Genomic DNA, 24,236 nt, shown 5'->3' with positions numbered 1-24,236 from the left:
AGTCACTTTCCTTTCTGAGCCTCCTCCGTTCTTTGCAAATGAAGGTGTACCCACTTGATCCTCTCTAAGCTTGTTCCTGGATCCAACATTACCCAACATCTGTCTTGAGAAACCTCTTTCATCTTATTCTAGGCAGACATGTACAGATCTATATACATGTATGTATATTTATATATATATATAACATAGAAAAATGGTGGAACAAAATTCCAAAAATAGTACTACCCTAATTACATGCAACACACTCCAATATTTTCCATTTTGTCCTATTCTGTTCTATTTCATTTTGCTAAATGCTGACTGCACCCAACTAAATTGATTTCACTATCCACAACTGGTTAAAGAACCTTTAACAGGAATTGAAATCTTCTTGGTTATGGAGCCAAATATGACATCAGCAAAAACACATACCCATGCAAGAAAAAGAAAAGCTAACTCAGTACTGGAGTCTCCCTCTGCTCCCTGCATTCAGTCGGCTGGAAAGCCCACACACCCGCACAGGCCTGTAGAAACAGAGGCAAGACTTGAATGCTAGGCAGATAGCTCTGGCCACTAATTCTACTTCTACCCCTACTTTCTTTAACTTTGAGCCAACTACACAACAACATTGAAACTTAGATTTCTCATTGGTATCATGGAAATGACAGTGAGGATTAAGTCATAAAATGTATGTAGAATGACTGATCAAGTATCTGGCACCTAATAATACTTAATAAACAAACAAATTGGTGATGCTGCTGCTGATGGAGGTTAAGCCAAACTAGAGCAGGAAGAAAAAAAATTAAAAACAAAACAAAACAAAAAAACCCACCAGTTACATCTCACCAGCTCCTTAGAATCCAAAATGTTGGAGAAACAGAGCTAGATATTGTGAATGCCGGTAATTATCTTAGTAATGAGTGTCACAGAAGGAAGAGTGTGTGGTTTCAAAATGTGCTTCTTTCACTGCTAAATTCTCTCTCCTCTCACTTCAGCAAACTATATAGAAATGGGTTTGAAGAAATACAAAGTCATGCCTTCAACGGGACGACGCTGATTTCCCTGTAAGTATGTGCTTATTTCCCCAGCTCATGAATAAAAATGAAATATTACTCCAAGCTACCAGATCACATTCAATCTTCAGCAACTAACTCAGGACAAAAATAAACTTTCAAGTGGCTAGTCCTCAGTGTTTCACTCATGTTACTAGGCAACTGGCTGGCTAGAAATCCCAGAGCACCCTGATTTCAAAGATAGATGCAGCCTGGAGACATTAAAGTTGACAGTTTGCTAAAATATTCAACACCCTACTTTAGTCTCATCTCTCAGCCTCCCTCTCCAGCCCCCTCACTCAGGTTGATGGTGCCTTAGAAGCAGCCTGATTTCAGGGAAGAAATTCTTCCCCCAGCCTCACTTACAGAGAAATCAGGTGACCCTAGTTACCAGGCTAATCAGCCACAACAGGCCCACTTGCAGCCCCATGCCCCTACTGCAGGAGGGTGGTGGAGCACATTTTTCACAGGGTGAGGGGGCCTTGTACTTTCATCATATCCCACCCTAGGCCCCAGCATTAACAGCCTTTAACTCAAGGAGTACATCCCTATCAACTGCTTCCTTCATTGTTCCACACCTCTGTTTCCTTCTGTGGCTCCTTTTCAAAAAGAGTGGCTCATTCACAAAACCTGCTGGGCTGGGGCCATTTGAACCATAACAAGAGTGAGGTGACATTCACCCAGCAGTCAGGTATAATAAAAACTAAGAGCATGTGAAAAGTTCAACTGAAGCCAAAATTAAGGGGAAAAAATGAAAAGGCTTTTATAATAGGTTGTATAAACCACAGTCTATACCGGTGCTTCTCAGACTTTAACACACATGGAATAATGTGGAGACTGTTAAAACACAGATTCCCAGGCCCCACCCCCAGAGACTTTGCTTCAGTGGGTCTAGGGTAGGGCTTGAGAATTTGTAATTATGACAAGCTCCCAGGAGATGCTGATGATGCCAATCTCAAGCTGAGTAGCATAAGTCTATACGATATAATATTTATTTTAATTATACATATTAACCAAAGACTCTATTATATTGATGCCATGCTACAGAGCTTGGTGGCTAAGAACAGATCTGAGTCACTGACTGGGCTTCAAATTCCAATGCCAACATTCATCATCTTGACCTTAAGCAAGTTACTTAATCTATCCCAGACACAGAGTTCTCATACGTAAAATAGAGCCACTAATAGGCTTGTTTTGAGGATACCCCACCAAAATGAAAGGTCTGTTTTCTATCCTCAGTACTTAACACAGTGCCTAGCACAGAATATGTGCTCATTTATTATTTATTACTTTGCACAGTTAATGAACTACAAATGAACAAATGAATGATAAATAAGATTGTATTTTTGTGATCTTAGCCTGAGTCTGACACATACCAAGTGCTCGAGAAATGGTAGCTTCCTATCATGGAGTAAATTTTCCTTCATTTTCTTGCTGACTTGAATTCAACGAAGAGTTCGCTGTAGCCAATTGAATCTGTTTGTGCCAAATTTAAATCCTATCCTCTCCTGGCACAGTACTTTCAGATGCCTCATTCACTCAACAAGTGTTTGCCAAGCATCAGCTGTGTTTGAAGGAAAATGCTATATTTGGGGTAGAAATGAAGATGAATAAGCCCTGGCATTTGCCCCACAAGAGCTTACGGCCGAGGAAGAAGCATTGCCAAATAGTATATAAACCATACACTAAGTAGTAACTAAAACAGAAGGCAAAATATGCTGCTTCCCCTGAGAGAAGTAAAGTCCTCCAAGATTCAAAGGCAGAAAAGAAGAAAATTCCAGAAAGCCTCACGAGAGATGTAGACTTTGAGCTGGACAGGCAAAGAGAGAAGGAAAATGCATTCCAAGCAGAAGACAACAAAGAGAATGGCCCAGAGGAGGAAGCATGTGACAACAGAACAGCAAACAATACCTTTTAGAAAGTTCTAGGGACAAAGCAGGAAGGGCTTCAGATGCCACAGTAAAGAATTTGGACTCTCTTCTGTAGAAAATGAGAAGCTGTTGAAAGTTCTGGGACGTGAAGTGAGAGGGGTAATGAAGGTTCATCTGTTAGCAGGGAGGACAGGGGTTGGGGTGTGAGGTGCAGGACCAGGGAGGGACAGACAACAGCTATCGGAATAGAGGGGACAACTGAAGACCTTTTGTCTCAGGTCACCTGGATGATAAAGGAAATAAGAAAACTGAATATAAAATGGGGGGACAACAAGAAAGGAGGAAGAAAAGCCAGAGCAAAAGCAAATGGAGAGGGAGGGACACCAGCAGGGTGCATCTTTGGGAGGTCAGGGACAACAGGACTTCAGGAGGGAGAGCCTTGGTCAGCAGTGTTCCAGTTGCCTTGGTGATGCCAAAATGGGTATGAACTTCCTAAAGTCCAACTAGTCAAGATTCTGTATCTTCCACATCTCACTGTTGCAAGAAAGAGGAAACCAAGAACACAAATCAGTTTGCCAAGAACACAAATCAATTTCATTCACTTATTCATTCAGTAGACATTTATTAAGTATCACCAGTATATTAGGCACCATGTTAGGACCTGGGTCTGCAATAGCAGAGTGGAAAGAATCCTTGCCCTCATGAAGCTTCTGTTCTAACAGAAGACACAGACAAAAGGACAAAGAAGTGAAGTTATTGCAGATAGAGATATACACTGTGAAGGAAATAACCCATTGCTGAGATTTGCAACAGTACAAGGGATTAGGTTAGGGGCCCAGGGATAGCCTCCCATATGGACATGAAATTTAGGCTGAGCCTAGAAGATGACAAAGAGCCCACTGTGGCAGTAAGGAGGGGAAGTACATCACAGAAAGAGGAAGCAAGACAGGCAAAGGTCCTGAAGTGGCAAAGAAAAGAAGTTGTAAGCTCTTGGAACTGAGAGGAGGCCAGTGTGGCTGGAGAGTCAACAAGGGGAAATAAGTATGAGACAAACCTGGAGATGGAGCAGAACAAATCATGCAGAACTCAGAGGCAAAATGGAAAAGAGTCTTTCTAAGAACAAGGAGGCCCACTGCAAGACTGAAGGCAGAGAAGTGGAAGTAGGTTTCAAAACCATCAAGCAAAATTTTCAAACTATCCATTCAACCCATTTCTGGCACCTTCCTCATAAATGGGCCTGTCCAAAGTTGTTCAGAATGATGACACCAAAGCCCTAGAAAGTTCTCAAACTTCCTATTTACCAAGGCAAGATAGGATGGAGAGAAGCAGAACAGAAGGTTGTTGCCTTCAGACACCTCCAGGGTTCTGAGGGGCAATCCCTACCATTCCCAGAGCACCCCACTTAAAAATTTTTGGGTGGAGTTTGAGGGATCTCCCACTGTGCTTCAAGAGGTTATCCTGCCTGTGCTTCTCATACCTGGATGGCTGTGTCACTTGGGAACATGAGAAGGACCCCAGAAAAATGTGGTAGACAAATTTATTTTTAACTGAGTTACATAATGCAGAGTTATCAGTACACAGAAAGATCAGAGTTTTAATAAAACACGTGAAATGCTGTCATGAAATTTGAACAATTAATTTGACCTGGCTGACATGAGGATTATTTGCTCACAGAGCCCCATTTCAATGATTTATGACCATAGCAGGACATAATTAAAACAAACCAAATCAGGAAGAAGAGCCATGGAGGTTTGGAAAGGAAATTTTCTTTTGATTTAGATTTTAAACAGCAATTGACTCTGACAACCTCATCTCTTTGAAAGTGGAAATACACCCAGGGCATGGAAATGGGTGAGACTGACGGGTGCATTCTGATGGAAGGGCTGAGGATTTCCAAGGAAAACATTTAGTAGAAGCTTGTGGAAAACAGCCACCCAGGGAGCAAGATCCAGGGGCTTTTGCAGTTTTTAAATGGCAGGCGTGACGTGGAGACATGCAGAAAGACAATGAAAAGGATGTACAGCTATCAAACGAGCTAAGATGCCTAAGGATCCTGCAGGGGAGGGGAGGGAGAGTGGGTATTGGTCTATTTGTTTTGCCGTGTAACACTGTAACAGTGATGCAGAAGAATCATGCTCCCGTGCTTGAAATCATCACACCAACAATGGATGCATGTTCCAGAATGTTCTTTGAGTCACCGTTCTTCTCTTGTAGAAAGTACTTAAAAGAAGAAAGTACTTAAAAGCTGAGCCTAGGGACCTACCTCACTCTCAGCTCCCTCATCCACCCAGAGAGGGAGACACCAGCCTCAGGGCCCAGACAGGAGTAGAGCCAGGCTGAGCTATTCCTGAACAGTTCACTCTGTTTGGAACTCAAGGGAACAGAAGGCCCAGGTAGCTACTGTGTAGCAGTATTTGGTTGTGCCATAGCCTTAACAGCAGTGGCCCTCAACCCTTTTGTTTCCACAACACACATACCTGGCACCAATCATACACTCAGCACAGAACCCCGTGTGGGGCCTGCAGGATGTGTGGCAATTTTCTACATTGGCTGTTCTTCCTCCCCTTTCCTACCCACTGAGAATGCACACCTGAAAGAAAAGAGTACAATTAACATAATGAAAGGGATAACTTTGAACAGACTCTACTTTTTCAAGTAAGGTCTTTGCAAACTTCAGTATATTAGCCAACTCAGACCTCCAAGGTCAAAGCAGCTGAGTGCCAGATACAGAGGAGGCTGCACCTCCACCCTTCAGCCTTGAACACTGGAACAGCATTTTCATCCTTGCCCAGATGTGTGGCGGCAAGTTTTCTTCACTCCAGGACAGGACGGGGTGAGCACTTTAAGCTGTTGGACAAAGCATCCTACCAAGTGAGGCGGGACCTTGTGGGGGGCGGGGTGCCAAACACACACTCCAGCAGTTGTACCATTTGCCCAGCACTGGCATGCCCTTCTCTGCTTTCGCTCTAGTTCCCTTTCCCTCTAACGCTGAGCACCAAGCAGGCAGGCTGCTCCACACATGTGTATGTACAGCGGTGACTGGCAGTACATAAAGGGCAAACTCCACTAAGAACCCTGTCCTTCCCCACAGGGAGCTCAAGGAAAATGCACACCTAGAGAAGATGCACAATGGAGCCTTCTGGGGGGCCACAGGACCCAGCATCTTGTGAGTACAGAGGTGCTACCTTCCTTTCCCACCCAGGCCTTCTTAGGGTGTCCAGCCACACTGTCCGCAGGCTTGTCCATGGAGAATCATGTGAAAGGACTGTGAAAGGACTGCCATTAACCAATAGCACAAACTTGGAGAGCTTACATGACGGAAAATGTTTCCATTCTAGGAGGGCTGTGAAGACGGGATCTGTTCCAGGCCTCTCTCCTTGCTACTGCTTGTGCCTTCTGGTTGTGAGAGGATAACTCTAGCCTTTACATGGCAATCTCTGTGTGTAACTGCCTATCTCTGAATTTCCCTCTTTTTTTTTTTTAAAAAAGATTTTATTTCTTTATTTGACAGAGAGAAAGCACACTCGCACAACAAGCAGGGGGAAGGGCAGAGGGAGAGGAGAAGCAGACTCCCCACTAAGCAGGGAGCCCGACATGGGGCTCAATCCCAAAACCCTGGGATCAAGACCTGAGCTGAAGGCAGATGCTTAACCAACTGAGCCACCCAGGTGCCACTCGCTCTTTTTATAAAAACCCCAATCATACTGGATCAGGGTCCATCCAAGTGACCTCATTTTAACATGATTGCCTCTGTGAAGACCTTGTGTCCAAATAAGGTCACATTCTGAGGTACTAGGGGGTTAGGACTTCCACATATGAATTTGGAGGAGCACAATTCAGTCTATAATACCAAGGATGGAGGGCCATGTCACATGCTGGCAGAGGAGGGGTGGTTGCCCACCTGGCATCCACTCACAGACATCCGAAGGCCAGAGATCTGACTTGCCCCTGGCCCTTGTCTGGACAGAGCTGAGCTTCTATGTCAGGCTCCCTGAGGGTACAACTAGCAGAACTGAGGTTTCTCAGCTATTGGGAGTTTAGTGTGGGGACATGGGGGAAATTATAAAGGAACAGGAAATTGAATCACTAGTCTCCTGACAAGGCCTTAGAAAGCCTGAATATCGCACAGGAAACAACTGCAGTTGTAGTCAACTTTGAGGAGAAATGCAACAGAGCTCCAGACACTCTGCAGCTCTAATATGGGGTGACCTCTTTCCTCCACAGAGATGCCAAGTCCATTACTCCCTACTCTAGTATTCTGTTACTCATTGATTCAACAAGCCGTGATTGAACATGTCCCATTTATTAGGCAGCATGCTGGAGAGACTGGTGAGCCAAACAGCTCTGGTTCCTGCCTCTAAAGAGATTATAGTCACCTAGGGGAGACAGCAATAAATAGGCAAAGCAGACAAGCATGTGATTTTCAAGTAAGGAAAGCGCTAAAAGGATAGTGAGCAGTGTAATCTAACTCATTTGTTTGTTTATTCATTCATCCATTCGTTTATCCAGTACCTATTTTATAAGTCCATACTGTATGGAGGCACTAGATTAGGCATCAGAGAAACCGTAGAGAATAAGATAAATATTTCTTATTCCCTCCCTTCATACAATGGGGAAAGACAGACAAGGATCAAATAAGGAAATAAAATATATAGTATGCAGATGGTGTTGGTTGTGAGGCAGAAAAATTCAGTTGGGAGGGCGGTGAGAAGGAATTCTAGGGAGAGGAAGTTACTTTTAAAGAGGATGGTCAAGGGAGATGATCCTGAGAAGTGTCATTTAAGCAAACATCTGAAATAAGTGAGGGAGCAAGTGATGTGGATATCAGCAGGAGGGGCATTCTAGTAGAGGGAAGGGCAGAGCAAAGGCCGAGAGGCAGGAACTTGCCTTGTGTATTAGAAGAACAGAAAAGGGGCCAGTGTAGCAGAGTGAGCAAAGAGGAGAGTTCTAGAACACAAGGACAGAGAAGTGGCAGACAGCTAGGTCAGAGGACCTTGTGGCCATTATAAGGATTTTACCCGTGAGATGAGATGAGATGAGATGAGATGAGATGAGATGAGATGAGATGAGATGAGGGTTCAGGGTTTGGGTCAGGGGAAGGAATGAACCAATCCAGTAATTCTTTACATTCCAGCTCCTACCAGTATCAGCTCATAATTCTGTCTACTTTCTATCTCCCACCATTATAAATCCCAACTCAACATCTTAGTTCTTGCCAATATCGACTCCTGACTATCTATTTCTTGACTCCATCTGCTGTCAACCCTACTCCACTGCCAGCCCTGCCACTGTCAACTTCTGACTGTATCTAGTTCCCAGCCCCTACTTCTATCAACCCCCACTGTGTCCAGTTCATAGCCCCCATTATTGTCAACCCCCACTGTGTCCAGTTCGTAGCCCCCATTACTGTCAACCCCTAGTATGTCCATTTCCTAGCCCCCACACTGTCAACTTCTGACTTCTACTCCCCAGCTCCTGCCAGTATCTATTCTGACTCCACTTCTTAATTCCTGCAATCATCAACCCTTGACTCTGTTTACTTCCTAATTCCTACCACTACAACTCCTAATCTTCTCAACTTAACTTCTGTCCCTCTCAGTTCTGACTCTCTCTCTACTCTCCACTCAACCTCATGACCTTTGCTCCCACTACCTCATGACTCAGGCCCATTGCTTTCTCTGCTGTGTCTCAGCTTCTGCCCCCCTATCCCATAGGTCCTTGTCTATATGTCTCATATTCAAAGTACAGCAGACTCACAATCATGCAGGTTGGTTGCAACTCTGCAGTCTAGCACACCCTGTAGGCAGAGCTCTTACAGCAAGCTGGCTAACGACCCAGCCACTGGACAGCCAAAGAGAGTTGCCTCTGGATCAAAGTATATGATGAAGTTAATGTGGTCACAAGACATCCTGCCTGAAGAGCTGCTTGGTCCACTTACTTAGAATAGAGACACTTACACTGTGTTGTCCAGAACAATCGGAGCAGACCTAGTCTAATTTCACAAGCAGCTGTTCTCATTATACCCTTAGGGTGTATGTGGTGGCTAGAGGCATTCCTTCCACCCACAACCCAAAAATATTTTCTCCACTCATGGTCTTCCATGAGACTGAAAATATATTATCAGAGATTTACTCCTTTATAATGAGACCTTGCCTTTTCTAGGATCCTAATTTAAAATATATCCCCTGAGCAACACATACACACATACACACATACACACATACACACACACACAAAACACCTGCCTGCAAAGAGCTATGTGCTCTATCCCTAACATATCCAAGATAACACTATAAAGCAGGATAAGAACACTGGTTTCCTCAGTCAACAGGGACACAAAAGCAGCAGAAGTCTGAAGTCCCTGAGATAAATTCTCCTGTCTTGACTATTCACCAGTGACCTATACTAGCCCTCACTCCATGTTGTCAAGTCTATCAGTCACCTACTGATCCCTTTCCATGTGCTGGCCACTAAGCATTGGGACAACTTGCTGAAGGTGACTGTGTTTCTGGAAAAGTTTCATGGGACATTAGCAGTGACCACTGAGGAGGTGGGCAGGATTTTAAAATTTCCACTAACTTATCTTCCTCCTCACATTTAACCTGTTTAGACTTTTCTTGGACATTGTCTAGAAAAACCAACGAGTTTGGGACCTTGTTTACAAAACCTATGCTGTCCACACAGTTCTGTTTGCATGGCCAAGTACTTGCTTGCTTTCGACTGATGAATCCAGCTTGCCTTTTAGAGAATGTAAAGTCTGCTTCCCAGGTAGATGACAGCTAAGGCCATATAGCAGTTCTTAATAGTATAACTGGCCTGTGCTTAGTGAAAACCTACCCTGCAGGGCTTGATCAGTCAAAGATGGAGGCATCTGAAGCCCTGAATATCTCCCCCTGGGAGACAGCACAAAAGCTGATGTCACTGCATGTGCCTGCTGTCTCATAAAGCAAAAGTTATTTCATGTCTGCTAAGTGGAAAGAGGGAGAGGGAGGGAAGGAGGGGAAAAAAGAATGGGGGGAAGGGGAGAGAAATGTTAATAAATATATGGCAGATATAAGGAGTTACAATAAAAAAAAGGAGTTACACTCAACCTTGAAAGGAATAATGGGGTGCATATGAGGGAAAAAAGCACAGCATAATTTTTTTTGAATTTAGATCTTAATGAGAGTAACTGAATGGAGAACCTTAGGGGAAAGGCAAGATAGAGAAAAGATTCCTCAGAACCTAGAACAATGCTATTATTGAGAGGAGGTTTCATTCTGTGAATCAAATGTATAAAATAAGCAAAAAGGCTTGCTCCCTTCTATTTTTCAGGGATATTTCTTCCACCAAATTGCAAACCCTGCCTAGCTATGGATTGGGGTCCATTCAGACACTCATTGCCACATCATCCTACGCTCTAAAAAAACTGCCATCGAGGGAAAAATTTACCAGCCTCCTGGATGCCACACTGACTTACCCCAGCCACTGCTGTGCTTTTAGAAACTTGCCAAAAAGAGAGTAAGTAAAAAACAAAAGGTAGAGCCTACCAAGCTGTGGTAAAAACAGATTTCAAAACAGTCAACTTTGGGCAGCTTCCTGCCCCTTCACTCCCTGCTCTAGATCAGCTCCATAGCCATGAGGTTACTCTCAGAGAGACAAGAAGAAAATGAGCCATCCTGTTTCCTTCTGAAAACTGATTCTGAACAGTTGATTCACCCTACAGCCGCAAGACCTTTGTAGCCTATTCTGGGCTAACTGAATTATAACCTTAAATCAGGCCATAATTGCTATTGCAAAATGGAGTACAGAACTGGCCTTTTAAAGATTAGCTCTAATCTATATCAGAGAGAATCATTTTTAAAGAAGGAGGGAAATAGGCGCAAGAGAGTAAATTTTACCTAATCTTAGTAAAATCTGAATCTTTAGTAAAAAAAAAAAAAATGGACACAAAACTCTTCTCACAAAAGAAGCCTTTTTCTTTTTTTAAGCTATTTCTCTCCCAGCAAGAAGACCATCTTTCATTTTAGAACAGAATCCTAGCTCCCTAAGGATTAGCTTAGTGTCAGAACAAAAAGGGCATGAGCTCCTGGCTGATTTGTGTCCAGTGGGGACATCTTACTGATTTCACTGATACTCTACAATCCAGAACGGCATGACAGAGTGTGCAGGATTTCATTCTTTCCTTAAAGATTGTTTTCTAGACTTTTTTTTCGACTGAGATACATACTAATACCTTTTTTTACATCACAAGCCAGTATACATGTCACATAGGTTAAAAAAAAAAACACAGTACTTTTTTACGTGTGTGATAAACACGTATTTTTCTTGTCTATTTTACTCTATTTTATTTCATGTGTTTGTGTTTTTAATACTAGTCCCAATGCACTCTATCGTTTCCACGACCCACTAATGGGTTACAATTCATAGTTGGGAAAACATTTGCCCTACAGGGCTATTATTCAGGCTAAGAAGATATTCTCAATTAATTAGATGACGTGCTAGAAGAGTGACACTAAGATGCTGCTGTCTTTGTTTGGAATCAATCTATTTATAATAAATCAACCAACATGTATTATTGTGCATCTACTTTGTGCCTTGCAGAGGTGCATGAAGCCCTATCTGAAGTTTTGAGGTAACCAAGAAGACAAAGCACTCGGAGAGCCATGCACCATTAACTGAGCTTCAAAGGATACTAATTGAGCACTTAGTTCCAAACTGTGCAAAAATCTGAAGATACAAAGATAACTAAGAGCTCATCCCACCCTCCCAGAGTCACAAACAGCTGTGTGGGGGAAACCAATGTTTACAAACCAATGTTTACTTAAATTCAGCAGATGTAATAGTAGTGCTAAGAACAGAACAGAATACTCTGGGAGCATAGAGGAAGAGTTTCTAAACAGCAACAGGACTTCTGGAAGGCTTCCTGCAGAAGTGACTTCTGCTGAGCTTTGGAGAAAGGAGTAGGAGTTGGCTAGGCAGGTGTGGGTAAAACCATGCCAAGAAGACAAAGTAGTTCATGTGAAGGCACAAAGGCAAGAGACCGAGGATGGAAGTCCTTTGGAAAAACTGGAGCAAGGTGACTTATGGGTACACAGAGAAAACAGAGAGAAAAGGGCTGTGATGGGCTCTGAGTGCCTGGGCCAGGTTGTTCAGAGGATGGGAACCACTGAAGAACTCAAAGCGAAACTGCCCAGATTTGCTTTTGTAAAATAACACTCCAGCAGCTCTGAAGGATGGCTTGGAGGTAGCAAAGCTGGTGAGAGACCAATTTGAAGAACAATACAGACACTGGTTTATGGTAAAGCTGATTCTGGACACCTGAACTTTTGTGGCAAAGAGGTCACATCCCTTCTGAAATTACTGGCATGTGAAAACATTAGTTCAGGGGATATTTATTCCAATAGATGAAAGAGACTACCTCTGGGTAAAAAAGGGGAGGACAGGAGTATGCAATTGTAGGCCAGTATCAAAGTGAGATGGGAATATAGTCACATAGAAGTTGTCTTGATTGGGATTACAAGCTTTAATGGACTCCCTCTGTATCCTTAAAGCTTGAAACTTTGGATGCTAGTGAGGCCAGAGAGCCTGAAGCTGAGCCAGTGGAATGTTTATGCAAACTCTGAGCCACCCTCTGCCCTGCAGCTGCTGGGCCTGGATAACACACACAGCTGCCTAGGCAGATGGCCCCAAAGACCTCCCTGGTATCTATGATTAAAATTTCAAAAAAGAGTAGATGGAACCCAGTGCTATCAACTGAAGGCTAAGAACAACCACATTTCTTGTTAACTATAGATTGGTTCACACATAAGATTGGTTCACTTTAAGTGTCAGATACAGAGCCAGCATCAAACACACACACACACACACACACACACACGCATACTTTGATCCAAATTTGAGGATTTATAAGCCTGACCCAAAATAACAAGCTGATTAATTTTTGAAAGCAGGTCCAGTAGGTCAAATAGTTCTGCTATATTATCCACTTTCCTGCCTTGTATACAAAGTTATCTGTACAAGGAATTGTCTGGTTAATATTGGAGAAGAATAATATATAGAAATCTCTAGTTTCAATTGCCTCATTTCTGTTTCCTCCTGGAGAAAGGTTGAGCTTCTCATCACTTTCTCTCTTTCCCTCTGTATCTTCATCCAGTTTTCCTTGGTACCTCCTTTTGGTTTCATCTTAGGAATAGAAGTACAGGTCTCTTTTAATATCTTGATACTCCCCCCCCTTTCCATTAGGTTAAACTTCTTGGGACGATGGAGGAGTAGGGAGCACCCACGTAGATTTCTGAAAAAAAGGCAGAAAATTCACACCATAATATCAAGTATAGTATCTTCAAATCCTTATAAAACAGATTTCCCAGTTACGATTCAAAGCCATGAATTCTGAATGGTTATTTCTTCATAGAGCAATGTGGTAAAGAGAATGGTAAGGAGCAAACCCTGATATACCATAAAAGTAGTTTTTAATAAGCATTGAAAAACCCATGATTCAACATGACCGATTTAGGTTTATTCATCTCTTGAGCCCACACAAAACATTTAGCATTCCGGAGCATTTTATCTAAGCTGGAAGCACTCTAATAACAGTTCTGAAGCCTTTACTCTCTCCCCAGGAAATGTTTCAGGTAGGACAATAGTACAGAACATCACTGGTATAATAGGTAAAGAATTTGGATGAACAAAGCATAAATAGACATGATCATGTTTAAAGACCAAAAGCTCAACTGTTTTTTTTTAAAAAACCTTTTTTCTTTCAGGCAGAATTTTTCATTTTCCATTTTTGAAAACTTTTCCAAACAATGTGAAAGCACAGCAAGGAGACCAGATAATGAAATGCTGTAAGTATTTGCATGCAAAGAAACTCAGGAAGCCATGTCTCGTTCTCTGTGCACCTTATTATCAGTGCCAATGATTTTCTTCTGATAAAAGTCTTCATTGGAGGGATGTTTGCAAAGCACTTTTTAATAGATTAAAAATGGGATTTTTTTCTTTGTAAGCGGCATCCAGTTGATCAGACATCTCTTTTAACTGTTAAAAAAAAAACTCTTCTAAAAATGTATCTTCATGTTCATTCTACAATTAAATTCTTCTCAGAAATTAAAATTTTATTTGTAGGTATTCTGAGGTCATTAAAGGCTTGCTTAAATGATAGTTTAATTTGTAGAAATTTTCACTAGTCAGTGGTCAGCATTCCATAAAGTAACTGATTGCAAACATAGCTTCTAGAAGTAGCCACTTGCCTTAAAAAGACTCAGGCCACCTTGACCACTATGCTCTGGAGCTTAAAATTATTCAACCTCAATGCTATCGCTAACATACACTGGATGGGAGCTCTGTTTCTATTCTACTGACTGATTTTTTTTTTAACATTTTTCCTGGCTGCCTTGGCATTTCACATATCTTCAAATGTAAAAGAGTATGCTTCAAAAGATAATCCCAGTGTCCCTGTGCCACATTTACTATGATTTATAAGTTTTATTATTCCCCCCATGTGTCTTTCAGGCTACAAAACCAGATGCCCTTCTAAGACACCTTGTCATTCTCCATTCTCTCTTCATCTTCTTTTCTTTTCTCTTGCTTTTTCCCCCATCAATCTGCAAGTTATATAGAGGTAGCAGGGTGGTATGATGGAAAGACCCTCGGCTTTGGATATGAATTCTTGGCAGTGATGTTCCTGTAACACTGGGAATCCCTGGGCAATACTTACCTTTTTTTGGAGACATTTTTCCTCATCTTTGAGGGGCAGCAGGAATATCATTTGGCTTTCAGACCATGAGAATGAAGGGAGTCTTTAAAGAATGTGACAGCATCTGGGGTACGTTAGAAATAGCATACTCTGTAATCCTTCTTTTCTCTTTCATTTAGGTCCGACACCAAGTATATTCCAGTGTTCCTTTTCCTTATCATTTTTGTTCTTGTCTTGATATTTTGTCTGTCACTCATCTTCCTTGTAACTCTTTTGTAACCTATGGCTTTTTTCCTCATCAATAGGAAACACTCCTGGACAGGAGACTTTAGCCCACTCTCAATAATCCTTGTCAGTCCCACCCCAAGCCTTCCCAAATAAGGCTACAATCTTGAGTTTGCTACACTAACACTGCTTTAAAACAAATCCCCCAAGCTCCAGCATCCCCAAAACTATGAGAAATTAGTAATAATCTAGGTAGAAAGAATATACTCCCCCACCCTCCTTCCCATTACCTAGCTATTCCTAAGTCCCTGGAGTTCAGAAATTCTAGAGCCAGGCACTAAGTTTTACCTACTCTCCCCAGGATCTCAGTGTCCTTGCTGTTAGGGCTGGCCCCATTGTTCTCCTACAGTCTCCATCTTTCCTCCTGTCTTTGTTCACTGTGATGGGAGTGGCCTCTCCTTCCTCTGACTCAGTGTTGTAGGCCTATGGGGTCCATTCATACCATTCTGTACTAAAGACTGCTCCCTGCTGGGTTTTGTCAATAAGCATGCTGCTGCCCTTAGGAGCTGTCCCAAGACACAAAGGTAAGTGGCAGGAGGTAGGTATTTGGTCTGAAGACAAATCACCAAGGAGAAAAACTCCTAGACACATGCTCAGTAGGGCAGAGAAAGAAAGAGCAAAGGACCAGAGGAACGAGAGAGGGAACATGTTTGACCTCCTATTGATATAAATGTCTTCAGAAATCATGGCAGAATTTTTAGAAGCTTTGAATTAGTGCTTCTGATGCAATTTAATTAATAGCTGCTACAGTCGTTTTGATAAGGGGAAAGGAGCAAGGGAAATTAAGGTAGCAATAGTTGGAAAGGTTTCACCTGGTTTAGTAAAGGCTATTATTTGTAGGAATCATCCAGGGAACTTGCTTAAAAAACAGATTCCTGGGCTCTGTCCCTAGAGAATTTGACTCTGGGTTTGAGGTAAAGCCAGGAATCTGCATTTTAACAAACACTCTGGTGATTCTGATGGAAATAGTGCAAGGACCACACTGAAAAGCACTGACTGAAAGACAGTGATGTAGAGGAAAGGCCCTTACTCTATGGATATGAACACCTACCTACCGCTGCTGCTACTACACCTTAGGGATCTTAGGCTAATCACTCACCTCCTTTAACCTTGGATTCCTCACCAATAAAATGCGAGGTTCAGTGAGATGGTCTTTAGATGGTCTTTAGGAACCTTTCTAATGCAAATAAATAACCTATTTTCTTTCATCATTCTTTATAACCACCACATCCCTTTAAAGATTAAAAAAAAATAGGTAATTCTCTTAAAAGGCATGAGATGAGGACAAATACACCTATATTTAGTAATAAAGCAGGTGAGGTTCCTGTGCAATATCCTATGCATAGCAGCAATCCTTGACTAGTTCCAAAATGGTTTCTAAGAATTTCTAGCACCATTTTGGAGTTGCAGATCATAGATTTTTTAATTCTTTTTTAAATCTGTGTTATTTCCCTTCAGTAATTGTATTGCTCGAATATTTCATCCACTCCCTGAATTAGGTTCACACTTCCTTGTTCAGAACATGAGAAGCTAAATTTTTAGAGTAGAGAAAAATACTCTTTTTAATGTGTGAAAAACCCTAAGGTAAAATACATATTTATAATAGCCCTGACAGAAAAATTATGCCCATTTCTCTAGCTCCCAAGATTATATTAGCAGACTATGAGCAAAGAGAAAATTTGTTGAGACTACATGCATCATACTGTACACATTCGTTGTCCCTGTATCCTTTCAATTCCTCTCAGAGCCAGGATCACCCTGGTTTACTCATTCCACAAGCATTTATTGAATGGATAGTCTGTGCCAAAACTGTGTGAGGCACTGGGAGTTCAGAAATAAATAAGACCTAGTCCCCTGCCTTCAAAGCTATTAAAGAATAGCTTCACAGACTATTAAAGAAGACACACATCATCACACAATGGCAGTATAGTTTGATAATTACAACAGTCCTTAAATGCAGCCATGGCAGAGAGATGAGGTGATAAACTCCTTGGAGGTGTAGAATCAAGAAAGGCTTCATAAAGAAGCTTACCTTTAAGGATGAGGAATTTGCCAGAGATGAGGAAAAAGGAAGGGAAGAAGAAACAGCATATACAAAGACAGAGGGATGAAAGAGTAGATTCTGAGAGCCACGAGTCATTTCATCTAACTGAAGGGAAGGCTGCTTGAGGTATCTGCAAAAGATAATTATAAGAATTCCTAACATTCAGTGAGCACTTAATATGTGTCATGCATGATTCTAAACATTCTATAGGTGTTAATGCAGTTAATCCTTAGCACAACCCTAATGTGGGAAGTATGACTTGTATACCTATTTGGCAAATGAAGAGCTTGAGGCAGAGACGGTAACTCTCCCACCCAGGTTTACATAGCCTGTAAAGACCGGGACCCAGTCAGTCTTGCTCCAGAGCCCATGTTCTGAATTGTGCAGCACTACTGCTTCCTGGAAGTGAGACTGGAGGGGGAGGCAGAACCCGGATCATTTAGGACTTGGAGGTCATCACAAGGAGTCTGGATTTTATCCCATAGTCAGTGAGAACCTAGTAAAAATTTGAACACATTTGTACTTAAGAAAGACTATTCCAGGAGGAAGGTACAAGTGGACTAGGACAGGGCTAAAATTGGGGATGGATGCTGGGGGGGTGGGGTGGAACTAATGTAACTATCCTGTAAGAAAGGATGAAAACCTGAACTCCGTTAGTTGCAGTAGGCATGGGAGGAAGCGGGTGGAGAGGTGGGGCTGTTCCATCAGTAGAGATGGAGTCCCTCTCCAATTCACTCTCTGAATTTGATTCATACCCCTTAAAGAGTATCTATTGTCCCTATTTCTCCAAGGGGAACATTTCTCCCTATTGTTCATGTCTATCATCTCCTGCTAGGTTTCTAGTAGTCCATCCTTGCTTTCCACTTCTCACCTGCACTATTTGATTAGCCAGGGACCAATGTGCAAGCCAGTCTACCCGTAGCTAACACCCCTCAGCAGTGTGAGCCTTCCCTACCCATTTGTGTTCTGCTACAGACACGCAGCTTGAGAGCAGTTTGGCGGGCAACTAAATGAGATAAATACCTAAGAAAATGCCAAGAAAGGATTCTTTTAGACATAGCAAGCACATACTGTGTCTCTAAATTTTTTTTTCAAAGGAAAATCATCCCCTGTAAACAGCTTCATTAAGTCTTTGCATCAATATGAGATAAATATAAATTGCTCTTCATTCCCCTAAGGAATTCCTTATCAATTCAGAGTTCTCAGATAATGTAACAAATAAACCTAAGACTAAGGCTGTTGTAGCTTTGTTTCCTGGGATTTAAAAAGAAAAAATACTAAGGATGACTCTTCAATTTTTTGATACATAGAATCATAGAAAATCCCTTGAGTTTACATTGAGACAAAACATTCTTCTTACAGTTATTCTGCCGTCTTTGCTGAGAGTGAACTGAGTGACTGGGATTATGACTATGGTTTCTGCTCACCCAAGATACTCCGATGTGCTCCTGAACCAGATGCTTTTAATCCCTGTGAAGATATTATGGGCTATAACTTCCTTAGGGTACTGATTTGGCTGATTAATATCCTAGCCATCGTGGGAAATGTGACTGTTCTCTTTGTTCTCCTGACTAGTCGTTATAAACTGACAGTGCCCCGTTTTCTCATGTGCAATCTCTCTTTTGCAGACTTTTGCATGGGGCTCTATCTGCTGCTCATTGCCTCAGTTGATTCCCAAACCAAAGGCCAGTATTATAACCATGCCATAGACTGGCAGACAGGGAGTGGGTGTAGTGCAGCTGGCTTTTTCACTGTATTTTCAAGTGAGCTTTCTGTCTACACCCTCACAGTCATCACACTAGAAAGATGGCACACCATCACCTATGCTCTTCAGCTGGACCAAAAGCTGCGTTTAAGACATGCCATTCCAATTATGCTTGGGGGATGGCTCTTTTCCACTCTTATCGCCATGTTGCCCCTTGTGGGTGTCAGCAATTACATGAAAGTCAGCATTTGCCTCCCCATGGATGTAGAAACCACTCTCTCACAAGTATACATATTAACCATCCTGATACTCAATGTGGTGGCCTTCATCATCATTTGTGCTTGCTACATTAAAATTTATTTTGCAGTTCAAAATCCAGAGCTGATGGCTACCAACAAAGATACAAAGATTGCTAAGAAAATGGCGGTCCTTATCTTCACTGATTTCACCTGCATGGCACCAATCTCTTTTTTTGCCATCTCAGCTGCCTTCAAAATGCCCCTCATCACAGTAACCAACTCTAAAGTTTTACTGGTTCTTTTTTATCCTGTCAATTCTTGTGCCAATCCATTTCTGTATGCAATTTTCACAAAGGCATTCCAAAGGGATTTCTTTCTGTTGCTGAGCAAATTTGGCTGCTGTAAACGTCGGGCTGAACTTTATAGAAGGAAGGATTTTGTGGCGTATACCTCCAACTGCAAAAATGGCTTCACTGGATCAAATAAGCCTTCTCAGTCCGCCCTGAAGTTGTCTCCATTGCAGTGTCAATATACGACTGTCCCAGACAAGACTTGCTGTACAGAGTGTTAACTATTTTATCAGTAACCACATTACTGAATTGTGCTTAAAAATGTAAAAAAATGATCTGTACTAGTAATTTTAACATAAGGAGTTGGTTTTAGGAAATTATTTATTCTTAGGCACACACTAGGCAAAAAAGAGCCATCTACCTAACTTAAAGTGTCATCCATGACCATTGCCAGTCTAAAAATTGCCATTGGTACAGGATGACATAAAACACAGAAGCTGAGAGTGTTAAAAACATTTCTAATGGGGAGTCCAGGTGGCTCAGCGGTTTGGCACTGCCTTAAGCCCAGGGCCTAATCCTGGAGACCCAGGATCGAGTCCCACGTCAGGCTCCCTGCATGGAGCCTGCTTCTCCTTCTGCCTATGTCTCTGCCTCTCTCTCTGTGTCTCTCATGAAGAAATAAATAATCTTAAAAAAAAAAATTTCTAGCAATTTTGACAGTAATTTATGTTGAATCTAAAAATTTTTAAATGAGATGGTATTTTACCTATCTTTGGGTTTGCTTTTTTTTTTTCACATTTCATCTTTGTAGTGTTTTTATATTGCATTTTATTAAAATATTAGTATATAACAGATTTTAAATTTAAAATAACTTGTCCTTTTCCTCAGATAGTTTGGAAAAACACTCTCCAGGGATGCACTATACACTGTGGTAGCCACTAGCCATAGGCAGCTAAATTAAAATTAAAATTAAAATGTAGTTTCTCTCATAAAACTACAAGAAGAAAATATAGGCTGTAATTTGACATCAGCCTTAGCAACATTTTCCTAGATAGTCTCCTCAGGCAAAGAATGCAAAAGCAAAAATAAATATTGGGACTATATCAAAATAAAAAGCTTTTGCACAGCTAAGGAAACTATCAACAAAACAAAAATGCAACCAACCTGGTGAATAGGAGTATATGCAAATGACATATCTGATAAGGTGTTAATATCCAAATATAAAGAACTCATATAACTCAACACCAAAAAAAAAAATCAAATAATCTGATTTTAAAATGGGGAGAAGACCTGAATAGACATTTTTTCAAAGACGACCTACAGAACCAACAGACACATGAAAAGATGTTCAACATTACTAATCATCAGAAAAATGCTAATGAAAACCACAATGGGATACCACTTTACACCTGTGAAAATGGCTAGACTCAAAAAGACAAGAAATAACAAGTGGTGGTAAGGATGTGGAGAAAAGGGAACACTTATGCACAGTTGGTGACAATGTAAATTAGTGCAGCCACTGGGGAAAACAGTATGGAGGTTCCTCAAAAAAAAATCAAAATAGAAATATACAACCCAGTAATTCCACTTCTGGGCATTTATCAAAAACAAAAGAAATACTAATTTGAAAAGATATATGAACCCTATGTTTATTGCAGCATTATTTAACAAGAACCAAGATATGGAAGCATCCCAAGGGTTCATAGACAGATTAAAATGAAGGAGGTTTGGAAAATATAGACATACATACACAGATACACATACACACACAATGCAATACTACTCAGCCATAAAAAAAAAAAAAAAAAAAGAGTGGTATCTTGCCACTCATGAATGGATGGACCTAGAGGGTGTTAGTGAAATAACTTAAAAAAGAAATGTCTTCATAAGTACAAAGAACAAATTGGTTGTTGACAGAGGGGAGAAAGGTGGGAAGATAGGCAATATAGGTAAAGAGGATTAAAAGGTATAAATTTCCAGTTATAAAATAAATACGTCACAGGGATGAAAAGTGTAGCATAGAGAATATAGTCAATAACATTGTAATAATAACTCTGTATGGTGACAGATGGTAACTACATTCATTGTGGTAAGCATTTTGCAATATATATAACTGTCAAATCACTGTTTTACACTTGAAACTAATATAATGTTATAGGGTCAACTATACTTCAATTAAAAATTTTTAAAAATTTAAAAATAATCTATGTGATACTATAATGGTAGATACAGGCCATTATATATTTATCCTATCCATAGAATATACACAAAGAGCTCTTACATAAACTATGGATTCTGATGAGTCAATATAGGTTCATCCATCATAGCGTATGTGCCACCCTCGTACGGGATATTGATAATGAGGAAGGCTGTGTGTTGTGTGGTGGGGGAGTGGGTATATGGGAAATCTCTCTACATTCCACTCAATCTTACTGTAAAATACTCTGTCAAAGTCTGTTAAAATTAAAAATTTGAAAGCAAAAAATTAGAAATAAAAAAATAAGGCAAGCTGCAGACATCAGTATTCATCAGCCCTAGACACTTCAGTGTGCTTATCACTAACCAAGGCTCAGTATTTTACGTTTTAGGCATTTTATGGTAAAATGGAAAAATGCTAAGCATACCATTTAATGAGGTTTGAGAAATGCCTAAGTCCCTGTAACCCCAAACCTCTGTGAAAACAGAACACTAGCACCCTCAGGAAGTTCCCTCATCATCCTTCCTAGTTAATCCCTCACTCCCATTCCACAAAGGTAACAATGGTTCTGATTTTTTCCCCATAGATTAGTTTTGCCTATTCTAGAACTTCGTATAAATGGAATCATACAGTATACACTGTTCTGTAAGCCTGCTGTGATTCAACTCAATGTTTTTACTATTCATCCAAGCTGTCACTTGAATTAGTAGTTCATTCCATTTCATTGCTGAGTTTTAAGACTCTAACATTGTTTCCCATTCTACTGATGATGGATATCTGGGCTATTTCCAGTTTTTAAGCTCTCCTTTCACATTTTATTAAATAAATGTATAGTCATAACTAGACTATGTATTTCATCTGCGTTCAACCTTTATGCCACTGTGTAAAGTGATTCAAAATAGCCTATAGAAGATCATAAGCTTTACAAAGTGTCTCTTCTATGTTTTTCACATTTTTTTTTAAGATTTCATTTATTTATTTCATGAGAGACAGAGAGAGGCAGAAACATAGGCAGAGGGAGAAGCAAAACAACTAAGTAAGCAAAAAAGCAGAAAGTCAAATAAATATAAAATAAAATACATCCTTGTGGAGAAACTGTTTAAATTATGTCTTCTTAAATATTGTCTGAGCCTAAGTACTTGTATATATCCTCTGAAAATAACTTTTGTTGCCTTTTCCACAAATACTGATTTTTATTCTCTATATGATAATTTAAGTTTCAACATAGAGTTAGTTTACTCTCTCCCTCATGCTCATATCCTATCATTCACTAAGACCTACCAGTTGTTGAATGTCATTGAATATCTTCTACATCAAGTCTGTATTTTGCATTCTTGCTGCCCCACAAGTAAATGGGCCATTCCCATTTACCTCAGAAGTGCTATCGTATCTTCCTCATTTTTATCATATCCAATCTTTGCCATGTCCACATTCTCATACCCACCTCTGATTAATCTTCCTAAAATCCTATTTCGTTCTATTACATATTTGCCAAAATCCTGAGTAGCTCATCAGTACCTATAAAGTTTTAGCTCCTAGACTAATATTCAAAGACTAATATTCCATTCTCAAATTTGTTCACTTGGTCTCCTGCTGTTCTTCTGCATGAAATAAACTGTTCCACTTGCTTTTCCCTAGCATGTCCCACAATATGTCCATCATTGTTACCATCAGAATACATTCTTCTTACCTATCCTCCTTCTGCAGCCCCCCTTATGACCCCAGCCACAGGTTTATCTTTGTTACCAAGCTCTCCTAATCCACCTCCTCCCTAATCCAATTTAAGATACTTCCTTTACCTGAAATAAAGTAAGGCATAAATAATAAATATGTGACTACAACAATTTCTCTTTGGATTTCTTTTGGACCTGTCATCCCTATCATTCATCTTTTATTCTACATGCTGAGTGTTATTATCCTTACCCATATACCTCTTATTTCATCTATTTTATAAATTTTTTAGTGATAAACTCATCTCTTTTGCTTGTTCCTCCTACTCTATCTATCCTAGAGTCTTATATATGGTAGATGATTAATAATTTTTTCAGTTGATTCACTTTTATATCTAAAATATAAGACAAATCCTTATGAAGAAGTTATTTCCCCTTGTGAGATGGTCTCATGTGTATTCTTAATCTGTGTAATCCTTTATACATAAATGATAAAAACATCAAATGCTCAGGATATTTTAATTCTACCTTGTGGGTTTGTGTAAGTTTTTTATGGGTTTTTATCATGTTTGGTATTATCACTGGCAGTTTGCAAAATGACAAAGAAGGGTTAATTAGTCCAGAATAACTCCTCTAAACATACAAAATATTTTTAAAAGTTACTTTGTCCTCCATTCCTAACATGTGCTATAAAGGGCCTGGTTTTAATTTCCTCAAAAATGTATTAAGTCCACATGTAAATTAAGAATCTTTATGTCACAAAGATTTCAATAAATGTGTTCCTAATTAGAAATAATCTCTTCTTTGAAATGTGCAATATTCTTTATTAATATTGAATTTCTTCCTAAGAGTTATTACCATAGCCTTCCTATTTATAATTTAGCTTTCTAGTTATAAATCACCAAGTTCCCACATGGCATATTAGAGTATATTTACATGAAAACAACATAATATTAACCTAATAACAGGAGTCAAAAGAAAATCCCCACTAAATTCCCTTGCTTACCACCCCTATTAACTGTTGCTATTCATTCTAAAAATATTCATTTTCCTACACAACTAAAATTACTGAAACTGAGTGCCTCAACCAGAATTGGAACCTCATTGCCCTGTGGAGTCTGAGCTGTACAGATGATTATTTACACATATTATAGCACATGAAATAAAATAAGTAAAGAAGGTATTTCAGGCAAGTTCAGTCAGTTCCTAAGAGACTAAATGTACAAATTC

General features: G+C 40.4%; 1 protein-coding gene across 1 annotated transcript in view; it reads left to right on the top strand.

The window, feature by feature from the left end:
* Positions 1 to 23,802, top strand: part of LHCGR (luteinizing hormone/choriogonadotropin receptor) — a 76,066-nt gene extending 52,264 nt beyond the window's left edge. Inside the window, exons 11-15 of the mRNA XM_077915851.1 lie at positions 975 to 1,043; positions 5,994 to 6,068; positions 10,217 to 10,402; positions 13,648 to 13,728; positions 18,268 to 23,802. Of these exons, the coding sequence (XP_077771977.1) occupies positions 975 to 1,043; positions 5,994 to 6,068; positions 10,217 to 10,402; positions 13,648 to 13,728; positions 18,268 to 19,420 (1,564 nt within the window). The 3' untranslated portion in view covers positions 19,421 to 23,802. The remainder of the gene's footprint in view (positions 1 to 974; positions 1,044 to 5,993; positions 6,069 to 10,216; positions 10,403 to 13,647; positions 13,729 to 18,267) is intronic.
* Positions 23,803 to 24,236: the final 434 nt, after the last annotated feature.

The sequence above is a fragment of the Canis aureus genome, chromosome 11 (genome assembly GCF_053574225.1).
Source record: "Canis aureus isolate CA01 chromosome 11, VMU_Caureus_v.1.0, whole genome shotgun sequence".
Classification (NCBI taxonomy): domain Eukaryota; kingdom Metazoa; phylum Chordata; class Mammalia; order Carnivora; family Canidae; genus Canis; species Canis aureus.
Note: the sequence above shows the minus strand (reverse complement) of the source record. Positions and strands in the feature narration are given on the sequence as shown.